At 34.5% G+C, this 18,201-nt stretch overlaps 1 protein-coding gene across 2 annotated transcripts; it reads right to left on the reverse strand.

Annotated features, from left to right (window-relative positions):
- Positions 1–544: 544 nt before the first annotated feature.
- On the reverse strand, positions 545–12,441 carry LOC125074272 (aldo-keto reductase AKR2E4-like). 2 transcript variants are annotated; one of them, XM_047685560.1, is made up of 7 exons: positions 12,401–12,441; positions 4,360–4,455; positions 3,316–3,498; positions 2,893–3,009; positions 2,491–2,658; positions 2,101–2,301; positions 545–1,831 (listed from the first exon to the last, which is right to left on the reverse strand). In XM_047685560.1, the coding sequence occupies exons 1-7, from the start codon at positions 12,434–12,436 to the stop codon at positions 1,610–1,612; spliced, it is 1,023 nt and encodes a 340-aa protein (XP_047541516.1). In that variant the 5' UTR covers positions 12,437–12,441; the 3' UTR covers positions 545–1,609. The 2 variants fall into 2 exon arrangements, with proteins under 2 accessions (XP_047541516.1, XP_047541517.1); XM_047685561.1 differs by lacking the exon at positions 12,401–12,441 and adding an exon at positions 7,050–7,169.
- Between the last annotated feature and the right edge of the window lie 5,760 nt (positions 12,442–18,201).

The following is an 18,201-nucleotide window of genomic DNA, read 5'->3' on the forward strand; positions in this document are numbered from 1 at the left end:
TTTACACGTCGCAATTTTATTGAATGATAAATATGATTAAATTTCTGTATTTTTAACATATATTGAACCATAATCTATAATATATTTATAAAACTCCTACGGCTAAAAAATATAATTTCAGAACAGATAAGTAGTTTTGTTTTGATATTATGACAGTTATGAATTCACAGATTATGCACTACACACAGCTACTCATCTCTCAACATTATAATACTATTAAGATATATTAAAGCTAAGCTATTTTTATTATTAAAAACTGGAAACAGTTTTAATTTTTTAGTTTGCAATATAGTGTTTTTTTTTTTCATAAAATTGTAACTTCTCGATTTCTGCTCCACCTTATACATTCTGCATTTCTCTAATAAAAGTTGTTCATTTCTTTGATTATTCTTATAAAATTGTTTCCTGGTTTCCGAGTGTGAATAACTATCAATCAACAATAAAATCCGTACATAATTTCTCCACCTAGAAGAATGTATGCCGTATACACAAATATTTTAAAAGCAAATTGCTACCAAGAAATAAAATAACTTATAAGTTTGTATCATTTTAATTTATTTCAGACTTTATTACGCAAACACAAGTAAAAAACGCGCTCACATCAGAAGCTCACATTCTTTGTACAAAGCTATTTTTATTTAATTACACTTTAATGTATATAATGAGTCTTAATATAACACTTTCCTAATTGTATTGCTATATAAATGCTATTATAGTATTTCTTTCGATGTTACGAAAAATGTGGACGAGATAAAACTTCTAACACTATTAAAATACGTTGATATTATCCCAAATCATGTTACAAGCAACGCATGAGAACATTTATTTTTATTTCAAATGTGTAGGCGAATAGTAAGTGTTTACTAACATTGGCACTATAACAAATATGAACCATCTCTTACATCGCTAATACTTCACCAACTAGGAAATAAGATGTTATGTACCTTATGCCAAAATCTTAATACCTAATATTTTAAACAAATATTCGATTTGAAATTGATTCATTTACTAGCTGCTAAAGTACGACGACAAAGAGCATTTGCATGTAATTTGGCCTTAAAATAATTTATCAATAATTATAATACATTAGTATGAACACTTCAGACGAACATTGCAACGGACACAGCACTCCGCTTGTAATGTAACACGATAGTCTCATTCGACTGGTAATATTAGACTAACTCAATGCATACTTATTCGGATATTCGTCAACGCGTTACGTTTGTAACATTCGAATATAATATAATATAGTCTAATGTACTCATTACTATTACTATTTGTTACATTACACACGGATGTTTTATCGGGAGTATCATCTTTAAGTTTTTACTCAAACTGAATTCAGTAGTAAAGAATATGATTATGGAAATAAAAAATTTGACCTTCAAAATTAAAATTCACGACAGTCCTGAATAAATTAATTGATTTATACCAGAATCACTAGGGGTGTAAAAAGGGCATATAAAGGTCATAGTAAAATAAGAAAACTCACATACATTCATATTAAAATATTATACTCCTTATTTGGGCAGGAGTGTAATATCAACAATTAAACCTCGGTGGACAAAATGGAATGTTCAAGCTTAACGTGAACTATGTGATGCCCACATTAGTTCTTCACAAATGGATCCGCTATAGGATTATCGATTCTCTCAAACGGATAATAGGGATGAGTTTGCCAAAACGATGGTAAAGTGTATCTTGTTTTAGTGTCGAACTCGTTGATTTTCTCAATCTCTTCAGATGTCAATTCAAAATCGAAAATATTAATATTTTCCTTCAAACGCTTGTATTTTAGTGTTTTCGGTATGGGTATAACGTTCCTGTCCACCTGTTAAATAAAATTTATTGTTAACTATAGTAATAAAATACAAAAATAACTATGAATAATTTATCGCAAGTTATTTTTTTAATAAAACTTCAAAATGGTTACATATTGTGGTAACGTCAGCCACCATAATTACATCGTAGTCTACTAAAATAAAAGCGTGATTTTAATTTAATTTAATTAATAATAACAGAATCCAAACAAAAGAGGCTAACTTAATTTTACAAAACTAGGAATAGTTTTAGTTTTGCCGCCAGCTGATGAGTACTTACCAGCCATCTGAGAACAACCTGCGGTGTGGTTTTCCCGTACTTGTTTGCTATTGCCAACAGCGACGGGTTATCGAGTTTGGGTCCCGGGAAGTGCATGCCGTACCGCATAACTAACGAACCGAACGGGCTAAAGCCCATCACTACGATGCCCTGTGACTGGGCGTAATCGACGAGTTCTTTTTGGATTATCTGTGGATGAATCTAGAACAAAACAATATTATTGAAAATGTATGTAAGTCATTCCAGAAATATATCACTAGTTAATCAATAAAGTTAATTTACGTCAAAAAAAGAAGGAAACTTTTTGCGAGATGAGTACAAGCCGAATATAGTGGTAAATGTTTTATAATAACAAAGCTTTTCTAATATCTTTAAAATCAAGATAATTACCTCGATTTCTATAACGACAGGCTTAATATTCCCCTTTTCTATCACCCGTTGCAGCTGTTCCTTATTAAAATTGGAGACTCCGATGGACTTCGTGAGACCCAAGCGCTGTGCGTCCTCCAGACCGCGCCAGGTCTCCATATAGTCCACTTCGGAGTGACTGTAGTCCTCCTAAGATATATTTGGGGTAAAATTGCAAATTGTATTATATTGAATAAAAATGCCAATCTAAATATGAACAAATCATGGTCATCAATCCCCGTTGAATCGCATTCCGATCCGCTGGGCGAAAAATAAAAAATATAGATAATACCCTCGTAAAAAATATTAAAATCTATGAAATCGTTATATATATAGAAGAAAATCGTTTGAATTTTTTATTACAGAATTAAATAAATATCTCACGTTAAGTCCGATAGGCCAGTGCATCAAGTAAAGGTCTACATAGCTCAGCCCCATCTTCTGGAGCGATTCATTTAAAGCCTTCACCACTTGCTCCCTCTTATGTTGAGTGTTCCAAAGCTGAAATATATACGTAAAAAACAGTTATCATAGTTTTAAAAATGCTAAACTGTTGAATTTGAACTTGTTTTAAATCTTATACTAAATAATTGCTTACGACTTACGAGTGACTCTTTACAGCTATTTCCAATGGAGTATTTTTTCAGCAGCATAATATGAATGTTAAGATGCGTTAACATTATATTAAGCTTACTTTAGATAATTAGGCCCATTGGGATCTAAGATGCTTTATCCCTCGTGCCAGTGATGAGCCAACTCTCTTTCCCTTTAGGAAGTTTAACAAATATAGTTTAACAAAAGTAATACCTTAGTAGTTATAAAGATGTCTTCTCTCCGGACGACTCCTTCTTCAATTTTCATCCTGACAGCCTCTCCGATTTCCCCCTCTGTCTCGTATACTGAAGCCGTGTCAAAGTGTCTGTAGCCGACGTCGATGGCTCCGAGGATCACGTCTCTCAGCTGCTTGTTTTGTGATTTCGCCATGCCACGCTGTTGAAACGTATGGTTTTAAGAAATAATATCAATTTTTATGAGGTCGTATAACACTTTGGGATAGCGAGTTTGTTATTTGTTTGTGCTGAAAATTAAACTATTGAATATTGTCGACGCTGTGAGTAACAGACCTCCAATAGTAACAGAGATATTTAAAAACTATATACATTAATATAATTTAGGATTTTATCTATTCTGGTATTTTATGTGTTATATGTTAAACTGTTGTTGTGTTTATATGTTAAACTCCAAAAATATTGAATATTCCCCCTATCCAGACGAGTCTCATTAAAGAAGGCGTATTGCTTAGATCTATTAAGCGACACGCCTCTCATTCGAACATCTCTATACGCTACCTATTCGGTGTTCTGAGTGCAAATTTAATAAAGTACATAATATACAGTGTGCGTATACTTGTTTCAAACATTTAATGTATTTGGTTAGAATTTAATTTAAAAAAATATTGAATATTCAGTCTTTTTATCGAAAATTATAGATTTTCTTATTATATATGGCAACTTATTCAAATGGAAGCGCCACTAACGAGTAACACTATTATTTAAAATATAAAAAGAAATCGTACAATAATTTCAACATTTCTTAAGATATAATTTAATAACAAGAGACTAACTTTTAATTCGGATAAGAATTAAAATTAACTTCTTTGTAAATTTAACTTCAGAAAAATTCATTAATAACACAAATATAAAATGGCGGTTAAATTCACCAAGTGTCAAAACTTTTGTTTTAAATTTTAAACTTATAATCACAGTTTAACTTTTACAAATATGCAAGATTAGTGTCGTAATATAATGTAATTGGTGTACGAAGAAATGAAGAAACAAGAAAATCACTCACCTCGTCGAAACCTAGGAAGGTTCCCAAGGCGATAGCCGGTATGTCCCTTCCATTATTCAATTTGTATTTCGGCACACTAGCGAGCGCTGTAGACATCTGTTAAAAAAAAAAAAAATATTGCAAAGCAACCGAAATAAAATGACCACAAAGGAAGCTGGTGAAGATTCGTATTATTACTGGTGGAAGCCTAATTGAATAAAAAATACTTTGATTTTGTATATAAGTATGGATTTTATATCTGTTTCGATCAATAACCTTCGAATATGTTTGTGTGGTCACCATGAGAGTAGACCTTCGATCAGGTGTTGTTGATCGAAGGAAAAGACACGTATTATACTCTATTCCAACCATAACAGGAAAAAAGCCAAATATACAACATTTAACAGCAAATTAACGCGATATCATTGGTCGAGAGCTTGTTTAATCTATGATTTTCACTATGGATTATCGAAAAAATGTCATTTTGAACGTCGACGAAACTGTTATCGGAATTTTGGAAATAAAATTAAAGTGGAAATAAATAGTTAAATGTAATAGTGTTGTATTATAAATAAATATATATTAATCATAATAAACTCTTAGTGGTGCACAACATAGCCGAGTTATTATCAAGTCGCATGAAATACGTAAATTTAAGGTTTGCTTATATTTTATCCTACTTCCATTGGAATAGGATAAAATGCGTCTCATGTTATGCGTCTCGTATCATATAATAGCCTAAAAACATACTGAAACAGGCTATGTGCCATGCATCGGACCAATTGTATCTTATAATATAAGTAGTTCTTGCTAACCCTTCAAACGTTTATGAGTTGGCCCGCTATTCGATGTATATGTATACCTTTTCTAGTTACAGAAGGAGTAAAAACAAATAAAAATCTTTGACCTTGAATTGACGAGTATCATTGGTATGTATATCGATATGTTTAATAGTCTATGGTATACTGGTACAGTGGTAATCAGAACTTTAAAAGTAAAATTAAATATGGATATAAGTTACATTAACATTAACATTAACAGCCTGTAAATTTCCCACTGCTGGGCTAAAGGCCTCCTCTCCCTTTAAGGAGAAGGTTTGGAGCATATTCCACCACGCTGCTCCAATGCGGGTTGGTGGAATACACATGTGGCAAAATTTCGTTGAAATTAGACACATGCAGGTTTCCTCACGATGTTTTCCTTCACCGCCGAGCACGAGATGAATTATAAACACAAATTAAGCACATGAAGAGATATTCATAAATCACATGGAAATATGTAATAATTAGCTGTGATGGCGTTCGGAATAGGGACAGCAAACGGGGAAGACACATTTTTGATGTTGTAATTGCTGTTGGTCCTGTTGCTCTTGAAATTTTAGTCTTTTCGGTCCCGAGTAACGTCCACCTGGAGGGCATGTATGAGATCTCGCCGCGATGACGCAATAAATTACTGCGAGCCACCAAAATACAAACTCTGGAGACGAATAAACAAATACCTCAAAAGTTCAGTGTGCAGTACAAATTTCTTCAGAGTTTCCCTAATTCTATAGATGTCCTTCAGATGGGCGATGGCCTGCTCGTTTGCTCGCTAATAATATATATATATAACGGAATATGTCGCAACAGGGCGTCAACTTTAATTGGGATCGTATAGTGACCGAATAAGTATAATTAGCCCTTAGCTGTGATCCAGCTGAGGTTTATTTTTGTGAGGAATCATCGAAGTTGGATCGCGATAGAATGACCGTGTCACGTATCATAACAGGTCTCTACACAGCTGGTACAGAACTCGTTACGCGCGCGGTTCAATGACCCTAATTAATTAGCGTCGTCTTTACATAATAAGTGTATAGGTAAACTTCATAACAACCGGCGCGGTCGCAGGCAAAGGCTTTTAGGAGGTCATATTTATAAAAACTAATTAAGTACAAGAAAAATCTGTATACGATAAAGATGTTCTAACCGCTAGTGAACTCGGCTCTAATTAATGCTTCCCTCAAAACTATATCAGCTTACAATCAGCTCTATAATAGCAATTCACACAGTATCCGATAACACGGTCATGACTTGAATACACATAAACAGCAAAAGGTTTTTACTTAAATAACTTTAATAAATTGAACTGGTTTTTGAAACGCCGGTCATAGATACCAAAAACATAACAAAAGAACCATCTTAGAAGCTGGTCCCTGGTTCTGGACTACTAGTGACTATTTAGAGCCAGTGTAGCAGTTCAGACACAGCCAGAGTGCTGGTACAGTGCCTCAGAACAATGTTTTGGACGATGTATATTCTATAATTTGTGTATGTTTGTTTAGTTTTATTTTAGTCTATCTTTATCCGTTTTATAAAATATCCCCCCCCCTCTCTTTTACTATTCATTTGACATTCGAAAGAGTAAGATACATGATGGTGTAAAAGTCTTAAATAATGCCTAACTTAACTTATAAATATCACTAGTTAAAAATCGCGGCTTCGCATTCATTTTTTGGGATAAAAATTAGCCTACGTCCAGATTATAATCTATCTCTCTGCCAAGTTTCACTCAGATCCGTTCGGCCGTTCTAGCGTGATTGAGTCACAAACATCCATCCAGCCACACTTTCGCATTACGAGTATATTTGTAAGATAAATACAATGAAAATAAATATCTAATAAGCTTAAGCTAAATTCTTCGATAAGTAAAATTATATTTTGAATAACACTAACCTTGTAAGAGCGTCTTCATAGTACAATAAACAACTTCATTGCTCGATATACAATGTTTATTTATGTAAACAAGGCGATTGTTATCACCGTCGCGCCCGCGAGTGTTCTGCACAATGCAGAACAACGTACAAAACACGTTTTTATATTTGTACTCGCTTGACGAGAGCGGCCATCTTTAGTGAATATTAATAATGGCCGATTTTTGATTTGTTGCCTTTCATTTTCATATTGAAATGATTATTAGCGAACTAAATGTCACGTGGTTACAAAGTTTTTTGATCGTATACTGTCCAATTGGTGGTAGGGCTTTGTGCAAGACCGTCTGGGTAGGTACCAGCCACTCATCAAATATATACCTATATTTTACCGCCTAACAGCAGTACTCAGTATTGTTGTGTTCCAGTCAGAAGAGTGAGCGAGCCAGTGCAACTACAGGCACAAGGGCCACAACAACTTAGTTCCCACGGTTGGTGGCGCATTGGCGATGTAAGGAATTGTTAATGTTTCTTACAGCGTGAGATGAGTCCAACTATCAACAAGTCCAACTATCCGTGCAAGCAGCACTGATCTCGTGTACGTTTGATTAGGGTTTATATTTCACTTGTGTTAGACAGCGAAGGAAACAACGTGAGCAAACCTGGATATATCGGATTATATTTGGACTCGTGTGTTCCCACACGCACTGTAGCGTAGTGGAATAAGCTCCTAACTTCCTTCTCAGTAGGACTTTAAATTTGTCCAGCAGTGGAACTTTACAGGCCTGTTACTTGTCATTCAATTTAACTTTTACATCGATTCGCAAGTGCTTTTAAAAGCCTATCTACTTAAAGGAATATTTTAAGTTTTTAAGTTTTTCTGAAACCAGATGAGCGTGATAGACGAACAACGTAACAGTGATGAAACTATACATTATTTTTAGAGAGAATTAAAGTGCTTCTTCACGCGAGAGAATAAAGTTACATCTTGCTTTAAATTAAAGGGATATATAGATTGTCTAATCTAAGAAAATATTCATTTAATGTTAGGCGGATAGAAACTTGAGTTTCAGCTTGGATTATGACATAGAGAACAGTAGAAATATAAGAAAGGCTGGTGGAGAAAATAACGGCCTCTAAATGTGTCACTCCTGAGCATATTCCTCCTATTTAGGGGTTGGAACTTATCCGAAGTAGAATTTTATCTAACTGCATGTGTTCGTAACGTTTTTCATCACAGAGCATGAGAAAAACACTACTGACACAAGAAACAGAGTGGATATCTGTTTCTATCTCCAAGAGATCAAGTCAAAATAACTTTACTCAAGTAGGCTTTTACAAGCACTTTTGGAATGACAGTGTTGAATTAAACGTAAAGTTACCACCGGTTTAACCGGCAAGAAACTCAGTAATTGCTATTTTCCAAAATTTAGGACATATAATTTTAGTTCAATACAATAATATATATATACCCATATGCTTGAAATTCAACTAGTATTAGTTCCACGCTTTTTTATCTAGTTTGCTAAAAACATCCCGAAGGGAGTCTCTAACTCCAAGATTACGAATAGACCGGTCAGCTCTATTTTGTCAAATAAAATCTAATTCAATATCTGTAGCGTTATCAAACATCAAATGCATTGGTAATAACGGAAATATACCTTAAAATATTAAGTATAAAGTTCTAATACACGTTAAATTATTCTATAACAAACAAAACATGTATTCGATGCAAACATTTATTTAATCAAAACCAAAACCTTCGCTTGTTTTTATAACAGAACGTGTTTTTGTTTGCCCTCTCGCCGCTCAAGTACTACTTATATCAATGAATTGAGTCACCAATTCAGTGTGTAGTTATCTATCTATTCGGGGTGACTGTACTTATATCTGATGCTGGGCTAAGATTAGGGAAAGGTCACGTTATCTAAGCCAGGGTTGAACAATGAACGTGCAGAACCTCCCTGTCTTGGATTGGATTGTGGATACAGAAAGATTTCAAAAGTTTATTTTCATCAGATCTTAGGGTACTCTTTCATTTAGACGATTTTTGTGGGACTTCTGTCGCACTAATGCAGATGTCCTCTGTACTGTACTTTTGTTTTTCATATATGCTCGTAGTTTCATGACGGAAGAACCTGCAAGAGTAGGCAACATCGCGAATGCCACGTGCCTCATTTGTGCCTTTTTGTTATTTTGATAGTTTTCGCCCGCAGCTTCGGTTGGTTGTCAGGAATTATTAACACAATATCTTTATAAATTACAGCATATGTGTTATTCTGATGCATATTTACAGTAGTTTTTGCGTTGAAGAGAAACGAGTACCGATACATTCAAACATTCGCCTTTATAATATTAGTGAGGATTCGACGATGTATTTTTACTATGGATAAAGATGTGATGAATATTTTAATTGCACAGAGCAGCCTTGGGAAGGCGTAGGGTATTTATTGTAAAAAATTAGTGGGACTTTTTTTTTATTTGGGTAAAATTTATAAAACTCACCACCATATTCAAATCATTGGCGAAATCAAAGACGGCGCGATTTTTTTAAAAGAGCAACACTACCATATTTCCTATCTCGTCTGAATCCATGGCATACTTGAGTATTTGTGGAAATCATTAAAATACAGTCGGGCTGCAGCCGTGTAGCCCACAAGTTCAAGTTAAGCTGTCCTGCTGCAGTACCTTTGACCCTCGCGCATTAAAACAATAAAAGGTATAGTTTATAAGTTCAGACATCGGAAGTCCAAATTTATAAAATTTAAATTTATAACGGCCTGAATTACAATCACAATTCAGAACTAATTTTAAAATGTCAAATCGTTACTTTAGTACAAATTGCAATTGAATTAACGGAAATAATAAACTGCGATTATCAAAACATTGACAATTGATTAAACGGATAAAAAGACCGCCGGCGTTAAGAGGACCGCCAGCATTAGAGAAGACTCAAAACTCTGTTGTTTCTTTGTTCCGTTTTTAATATATTGTAAATTTTTCTTTTATAATATCTAAGTAACTAGTATCCGTCACTAAAAGTATTCAAAACAATCGGATAATTCGAAATTATTTCTTATCCGAAACTGTTTTTGAAACCGGTAAAATCCATATATAAGGATCCAGATCCGAAATTATCTATAACATCCCTGATGTACATATATATAAAGGTGACGAGCTGGTTGATTTCCCCGACAAAAATCGCTCAACGCGACTAAAGAAGTTTTCACGATCACAGATCACAGACAACTTTATTACTTTTACTAACACGATATATTCATAACAATAAATTATATGGACAGGACAATCATGTCTGATGTGTTCTGCTAATAAAAAATCGTCTACAATTGTTAAAAAGAAATTACGTTAAAAAATATCTTGTAAAATAAACTTGTTTTTTTAACAAGATATTTTTTAACGTTATATAATATGAATAGCCGTCACGTGATGTTAAATGACTGGCATCACTTGAACGTAACGCTGACGTGTACATTTGCAAATTAGGTCGAACAAAACAATGTATTCGTATTGAAATTGATTTTTAAACACAATAGTACAAGGCGTACCTAAAGTATTCACTTCATTGAAAATGATTAAATACAAATCTTAAATATACCAACCCGAGGAGCATTGATATTGATTTTACGTATTTAATTTATGGTTATATTAATTGTTCTCGTGTTGAACTTCGCCGTCCGAACCCGTTTTATTTTAAGATGTATTGCTTATTAATTTAAACATTATAACGCGTCACTCTGTGGTAGGCTATTGTGCAAGCCGTTATGAGTAGGTACACACCCACTCATCGTATATTCTACCAAAAGCAGCAATAATAATAATAATAAATAATAAATATTGGACAGCATCATTGTTCATGTATTGTTGTGTTCTGGCTCGAAGGATGAGTGATCCAGTGCAACTACAAGTACAAGGTACAAGGGATATATAACATCTCAGTTCCCAAGGTCGTTTGCACATTGGTGACCTAAGGAATGGTTAATTTTTCTCACAGCGCTAATGTCTGTAAGTGGTGGTGACCACTTACCATCAGGTGGCCAATCTACCAATCCACATACAAATATTAAAAAAAATCATGAGAACAACCATCGTTTGGGATTTCCTCCTAACTGTGAGAGGAGGAAAAGTTTATAAAGATGTAGTTGACCCGCTTTGGGAGCGTTTTTCCGAGAAGTGATACAACTATATTTTAAGTTAAATCCGTAATTAAATCCGTATCTATATTAGAACATTGAGCCGAGATGGCCTAGTGCTTAGAACGCGTGCATCTTAACCGATGATTTCGGGTTCAAATCCAGGCCAGAAAAACCACTGAATTTTTATGTGTACAAGATCATAAATTATTACTATATGATTATTAATGACTAGTGGTGTGGAATATCAGAACGTGTATACGATATAAACTATAAAATCATAACACTTAAAGGATACAAACATCAAAATTGCCTATCCACGTCAGTTTAAATGCGAAGTGAGTTCGTACTGAAAACCACGGCCGCCACGTTCGAAATAACGAAAACCTACAGTTTTAAAGGTATAGATATAATTACTACGAAAATATTATAATAAGCTATTTAATTGAATAAGGAGCTAAACGTTCGGTACACGGACAGACAGCTGCTTTCGTTTAGTGTACACAAAATAGATCTTGAAATTGTAATTCGCGTCCGAAGTTTTGAATCTAATACCAAAGGTAATAATGACTCCGTAGTAAAACAAAAGAAAAAATAATGTTTTTAAAATAACGGCTCCACTCTAAAGGGTTAAATTAAAACACAATATTTTAAATTAATGAACGAAAATACCTTTGTTGTCATTACTACAAGTATATGTTTAAGACAATATGTGTGGTTTAAATTTTGTCTTACGATTTTTAGTTACAATACTACAGCTAAGTCAAAAATATCGTATTTAAACTAAAATATATAAAATAAATTACTAAAACTTAGTTATTTTGATTACAGTCAGTATTTAATTAGGAGAGCGTTATAATAGACTGACTATTACAAATATTCGAGGTGATTATTGCACAAACCTCTGTCATCAGTTTATTGACATTCTAAAGAATATCAAAAAACATTACTCAACAATACAATGTCAATAAGGGGGTTATTTTAATATGAACCTTAGTTTAGAAACCTTACTTTAAACCATGATTGATTCGTGAAAATAATTGTATTTAACAAGAACAAGAAATTCACGTTTGCTGCGTCAACAGACTGAGTTTAAAACTGCGAAGCGCAGGTACTTCTATAACATATATATTAAACCTTCCCCGGCGCGCGCATCTTCCGGTATAAGTTTTATTTATTATTGTTTTCGTGATTGATTTAATATTATGTACGTAAAATCACTCACCAACATGAAACAGACGAAGGCTCCAAGAACGTCCATTTTGTCCAAAGATTGACTTTTGACTGGATTCCCTTTACGTCCACATTCCGTATTTATTTGATACGTTATCTATTTACGAAATACGAGCGGATAGCACACGCGTCTCCGGTCGTCGGGATATTGAATTAATTTATTTTTGGACGCCAGACGTGTAAACGGACTACTTGGTAGGAAGTGACCGTTCTTGGACATGACGTCAAACTTTGTCCATAGACACGGCACATGCCTGTAGTTACACTAACTCACTCGACCATCAAACTGGAAAAGAGTTGGAACAGAGGTTGGTGTCCCGAGTGGGTGCCTGTGATCAAATATTTGTCTAGATTGGTGACGAGGTGAAGGTACCTTCAAAAGAATTTTCTAGTATACTTTTGAAATCTAGAAAATTCTTTTGAATTTCTTAAGGTAATCTCGGCTATTATGGAAGACGCGTGTAGCATCCACATCCCGTTTCCACGATCCGATATGTTTGGAAGGCGGAGACCACGGAATGACTATTAATAGTTTCCCTAATGAAAAGATATCAGTTCCTCGGGTAAACCTGACCATATCTAATGACATTTTGGGGAGCCCATTTCGCTGGTTCAAGAGACTTTTGGATAGAGAGGATTTTATCAAATTAATCAAGTTATATTTCATGGTTTACATATATAACAAGAACGAGCACGTTCACAGAATATTCACAAACAGACGGATACGTTCAAAAATAGTTTTTTCAATTCTAAACATATTAGATATATAGTATGTTCCCGATAACGAAAGCGATGAACTTTTGGATTTACCATGAGTGGCCGTGATATTGTGGTAAGATACGTTATCGGAATAGGGGCCAAGTTCAATGCTTCGGAAGGACTCTAGCGCTTATCAGATATGATTTATGTGATGTTCAATTTCATTTAAAAATAATAAAAATACTAAATTTCACGATAGAAAGTCACGAGAGTAATCAATACACCGGCAATAATAACAGCGTACATGTGGGTGCGTAAATACAAGTCCCTCTCTACTCCCTCCTCCTATAGAAAGAGGTTAAACTTAAAACCAATGGCCTCACGAGCACGAGTGTGGAACATCTTAAAAAGGAACCTTTATACTATGACTTCGTTGTTTGTCTGTCCGTCAATGCCTTTTCTCAGGAACGCAAAAAGTGAAAGTGAAATTAATACAATGAGAGCCGAGATGGCCCAGTGGTTAGATCGCGTGCATCTTAACCGATGATTTCGGGTTCAAACCCAGGCAGGCACCACTGAATTTTCATGTGCTTAATTTGTGTTTATAATTCATCTCGTGCTCGGCGGTGAAGGAAAACATCGTGAGGAAACCTGCATGTGTCTAATTTCAACGAAATTCTGCCACATGTGTATTCCGCCAACCCGCATTGGAGCAGCGTGGTGGAATATGCTCCAAACCTTCTCCTCAAAGGGAGAGGAGGCCTTTATCCCAGCAGTGGGACATTTACGGGCTGCTAATGTAAAATGTAATGAAATTAATACCAAATACTGAAATCTGCGGTTCCTTGGAGTTGGAAAAAACAAATCTCTAAATCGACGCAATCACAAGATATGACTGTTGTGTGTCGTATTTTTCATATGGGTACTCTCAGTTGACCTGATGTTGTAGCGCAAATATAAGTGTTTTTAGTATTATGTGGAGGTACGGAACCCTCATTCCGATGTATATCCGCTCACAATAAGTGACGTATGAGAACATACGTCACTTATTGTGAGCGTTTTTTTTAAATATTCAATTTTCCTTACTTACTCTGACAAATTAGTATTCAAAGTAAAAACTACCAACGGATCAGTAAAGAAAATACCCCGCCGAGAGAAGCTTTTTTTGTAAATACTACAAACAAAACTTATTTGATTACTTAACACAAGATAATATAAATGATAAATAGCGTGGAGCCAATATTTGGTGAGTTTCAAGCAGGATATATTATGTTTATAATTCTATTAATCTATCATAATGTATCTCAAATGTTGTAAAGGAGTTACTACTGAGTCTATTGCCGGTTCCTCTCGGTAGATACATTCCGAACCGGTGGTAGCTTTACGTTTAATATAGTTTTGTAGAACGACCATCATATTTTCATATAGATCATATAAATGTCATCATATATACATATACTCCTTCTGATTTTACAAGCACTTTTGAATCGTCATTTAACAAAACTTGAATAAAGTACATTTTGATTTTAAATAAGTAATATTTATTTATCCATTAGTGTTTTAAGAAATATTATAATTAACTAATCGTCCTCATTACTTTCTTCTTGAGGAGTAGCTCCCATTATGCTCCAAAGTGGATTGACATATTACATTATATATGTATAATCTTAAGTATTTAAAATACTTAATCAAATAGATCAAGAAGGCCCTCATCCTGGCATTTTAAATCATTTCAATTCATCGTTGTATAAATTCGTGTCCTGAATGTAAATAATTCTTATTCAATACATAAAAGAATCAATATATGAAATATCTTAAAAAAATTATGGCTATTGATAAGGACATGGTGCTACACCATAAATATTGTGTTATCAGTGACATAACAGAATGTAAACATTATTAATGGTCTCGATAAATAATATACAAAGATAACGTAACCGAACATCTCCGCTTAGACGTTTTAGTAAATAATATCAGGATTGAGGCCATTTCACACGCTGCCGTTATTTTTACAATTAATTACACGGGCTGTAATTTGAAGTGCTCCCCACTTTACCGGAATACCCACTAAAAAACGAGCGGGGCCTCTCCGTCTCCTCAGGGGACGTCTGGGAATCGCTTGACGCGACGGTTGGCCCACCTTTACAGGCTTCCAAGCTACACCTATTGAGTATATTCTATCTATAATCTATAATATAAAGGCCAGCAACGCACCTGCAACCCCCCTGGTGTTGCAGATGTCCATGGGCGGTGGTAATCACTTTCCATCAGTTGAGCCTCCTGCTCGTTTGTCCCCTATAACATAAAAAAGTACTATAATAATAATATTATAAAGAGGAAAACTTTGTTTGTTTGTACTAAATAGGCTCAAAAACTACTGGACCGATTTAAAAAAGTCTTTCCACCATTCGAAAGCTACATTATTCACAAGTAACATAGGCTAAATTTTATTTTGGAAAAAATTGGGTTCCGTAAAATATTTGGGTTTTTCGGACACAAGGTGTAAAAAAGCAACCAAAATAGTTACTTATTTTCCGTACGCTGCCTAAACTATAAAAGATAGAACCATAAAATGTTCAAATTAATTGTAGATCTTATAAATAAGTCCGCGACACACTATACCTGTCGATTCGATATCGATATCGAGTGAGGCACAACAAGCATTTTTTTATTTAAAAATCTTGAAATTTTTTTGGGCTACATTTAAACGCATTTATTTTACTCATGCTATTAATCCTTATCAATCATAATAAAATAATTTCTCCCAGGAATGAAACAGTCAACGAAATAAACAATTTAATTATGGAGAAAGTACCGGGTGAAGTTAAGTGCTATAAATCTATAGACACCACCAATCACTAACATCGAGGACGCAGTGCACTCCCCAGGAATTCTCTGAACCCCGCTGGGCTACCACCTCATGAACTGTTAAAAGTTGCTTCTCAGATATTTAAGCCCCCCCAACATGTGTAATGGCACGAGACTTCTTAAAAGGGAACTAAAAGATAATTGTATAGTAGCGAAGATTATTATCACCGGCCCTGCAGCTGGTTAATTAGCTCATATACCAAGAATACCCATGATTTCTACTGATTTACCTATACCCTTCAAAAGGCTCCAATTTCCAGTAAAAATTTCTTTCGCACTAACGATAAAAAAATCCCACGACCAAACATTCAAATTAGTAGGAATTGATTTACGAAAATAATATTTTACGAATGGGCAACTTTACGTTCCCTATCAGGTCGGGGCTCCCGACTATCAGTATATTTTATTACCTGAAAATAATTTAACGTCAAATGTTGTTCATAGAGAATCTCTACAATAATCGCTTTAGTTATCAACCCTAAAACAACGGGTTGCAGTCCGGGACAGCCGACCAAGTGAAAACATAGTATTAATTACATTTAAATATTTTATTGTTAGTGTCGGTATCTGTGAATTGATCATTTTGCTGACCGTGTCTTTCCTGGGTAGGCTTATTGCAGCGGTAACCGATATCCACGCGGGCGGAGCCGCGGGCGACCGCTATTAAACATATAAAAATATAATAAGCTTTGAATTTTCAAAAAATATTCAATGTACACCTACAGATTTGGTTGATTTACTCCTTAATTATTTGTATAGAAAAAAAATTGGTAAATAAGTTTACAAAATCAAAAATCAAGTCATAATATAACTATTTATCACATCACATCCATGATCTGTTTAGTGTTATAAAGTTTTTCATACCTTTCGCAAAGTTTAAAAAATGCATCATCTTATTTCTATTTATTAAAAAAAAAATTGTATCTTTATGGGTTATTTTGATTTCTGTTTGCCATACGCAATCCTGTCACAAATCCGAAATCTACGCGGACGAAGTCGCGAGCAGAAGCTAGTATGTTTAAAAAAGTGCTAAACCATTACCTACTTTATCGCGTCGTAATTGGTTAAAGCAGTTAATATCTCGGTAGCAATCTTTACAACTTCTCCGGACGTGTGTTTGTAGTTTATTTTTAAACAAAACTCCTTAACGATGTGAACATGCGATGTATCGTTACGAAGAAACGCTGAAGATTAACTAAAGCTATATTGTTTAAAGCTCAAATAAATGAATATCATAAATCTTAACATTATTTATTTACTTACCGTTTAATCGATCAAAATCATAATATACTTTATTCAAGTAGGCTTTTACAAGCACTTTTGAATCGTCACACGGGACACCATCTTAGTTCCCAAAGTCGGTGGTGAATTGGCGATGTAAGGCACTTACCATCAGGTAACCCATTTCCCCGTACCATGAGCTATTGCCACAAAAAACATGACTTTGTATGGATATTTGAAAAACAATAATATATAATTTCAGTCAGACGTATACCTCTAACCAAAGAAAATGGACGAGCACGTAGCAAGCTTACGTTTGCTGAGGTTCGACGCTCACCTGAAGGAACTTACAGACGATCAGGTGAAATACCTGGGTCTTAATAAAGTGGGGCCGTTCAAACCCAACGACTACAGGTATAACAAAAGAAATCAGAACATTTCATTATATTAGATATAATGCGTCACAAATGTAATTAGTCATTACTTGCGGCAAATGCGACCATGAGCTGACAGCCTACTAATATTGCCGTGTATTTCGATTAAAGTGTATGTTCCTCGAAAACTAGACACTAGAAAAGAAAATTTTACTTATTATTACTAGCTACATGTCTCCTATGGATTGAGGTAAGGTTCATGAAACGATTAAATATCATGATCATTTTTTCTCACATATTTAACAGTAATCGTCCTATTTCGTTCTATAATTATATTATATGTCTAAACCATCCATGTCCGAAAATCCACAACAGCGTGATTTTCTGCCTCGCACAACCACTCTGTGGAACCAGCGCTTTTCTGAACCGATACGACTTGGAAACCTTAAAGAAATGACCGTACATATTTCTTAAAGGCATCTACAAGCTTCCCGGTGTTGCAGATGTCCATAGGCGGTGGTAGTCACTTTCCATCAAATGAGCCTCCTGCTCGTTTGCCACCTATATAAAAAAATACTCAAAAATCACTTCGTTCAATGATGGATACTGAATGATAATAATTTCGATAAAT

Source organism: Vanessa atalanta, chromosome 27, assembly GCF_905147765.1.
Source record: "Vanessa atalanta chromosome 27, ilVanAtal1.2, whole genome shotgun sequence".
NCBI classification, from domain to species: domain Eukaryota; kingdom Metazoa; phylum Arthropoda; class Insecta; order Lepidoptera; family Nymphalidae; genus Vanessa; species Vanessa atalanta.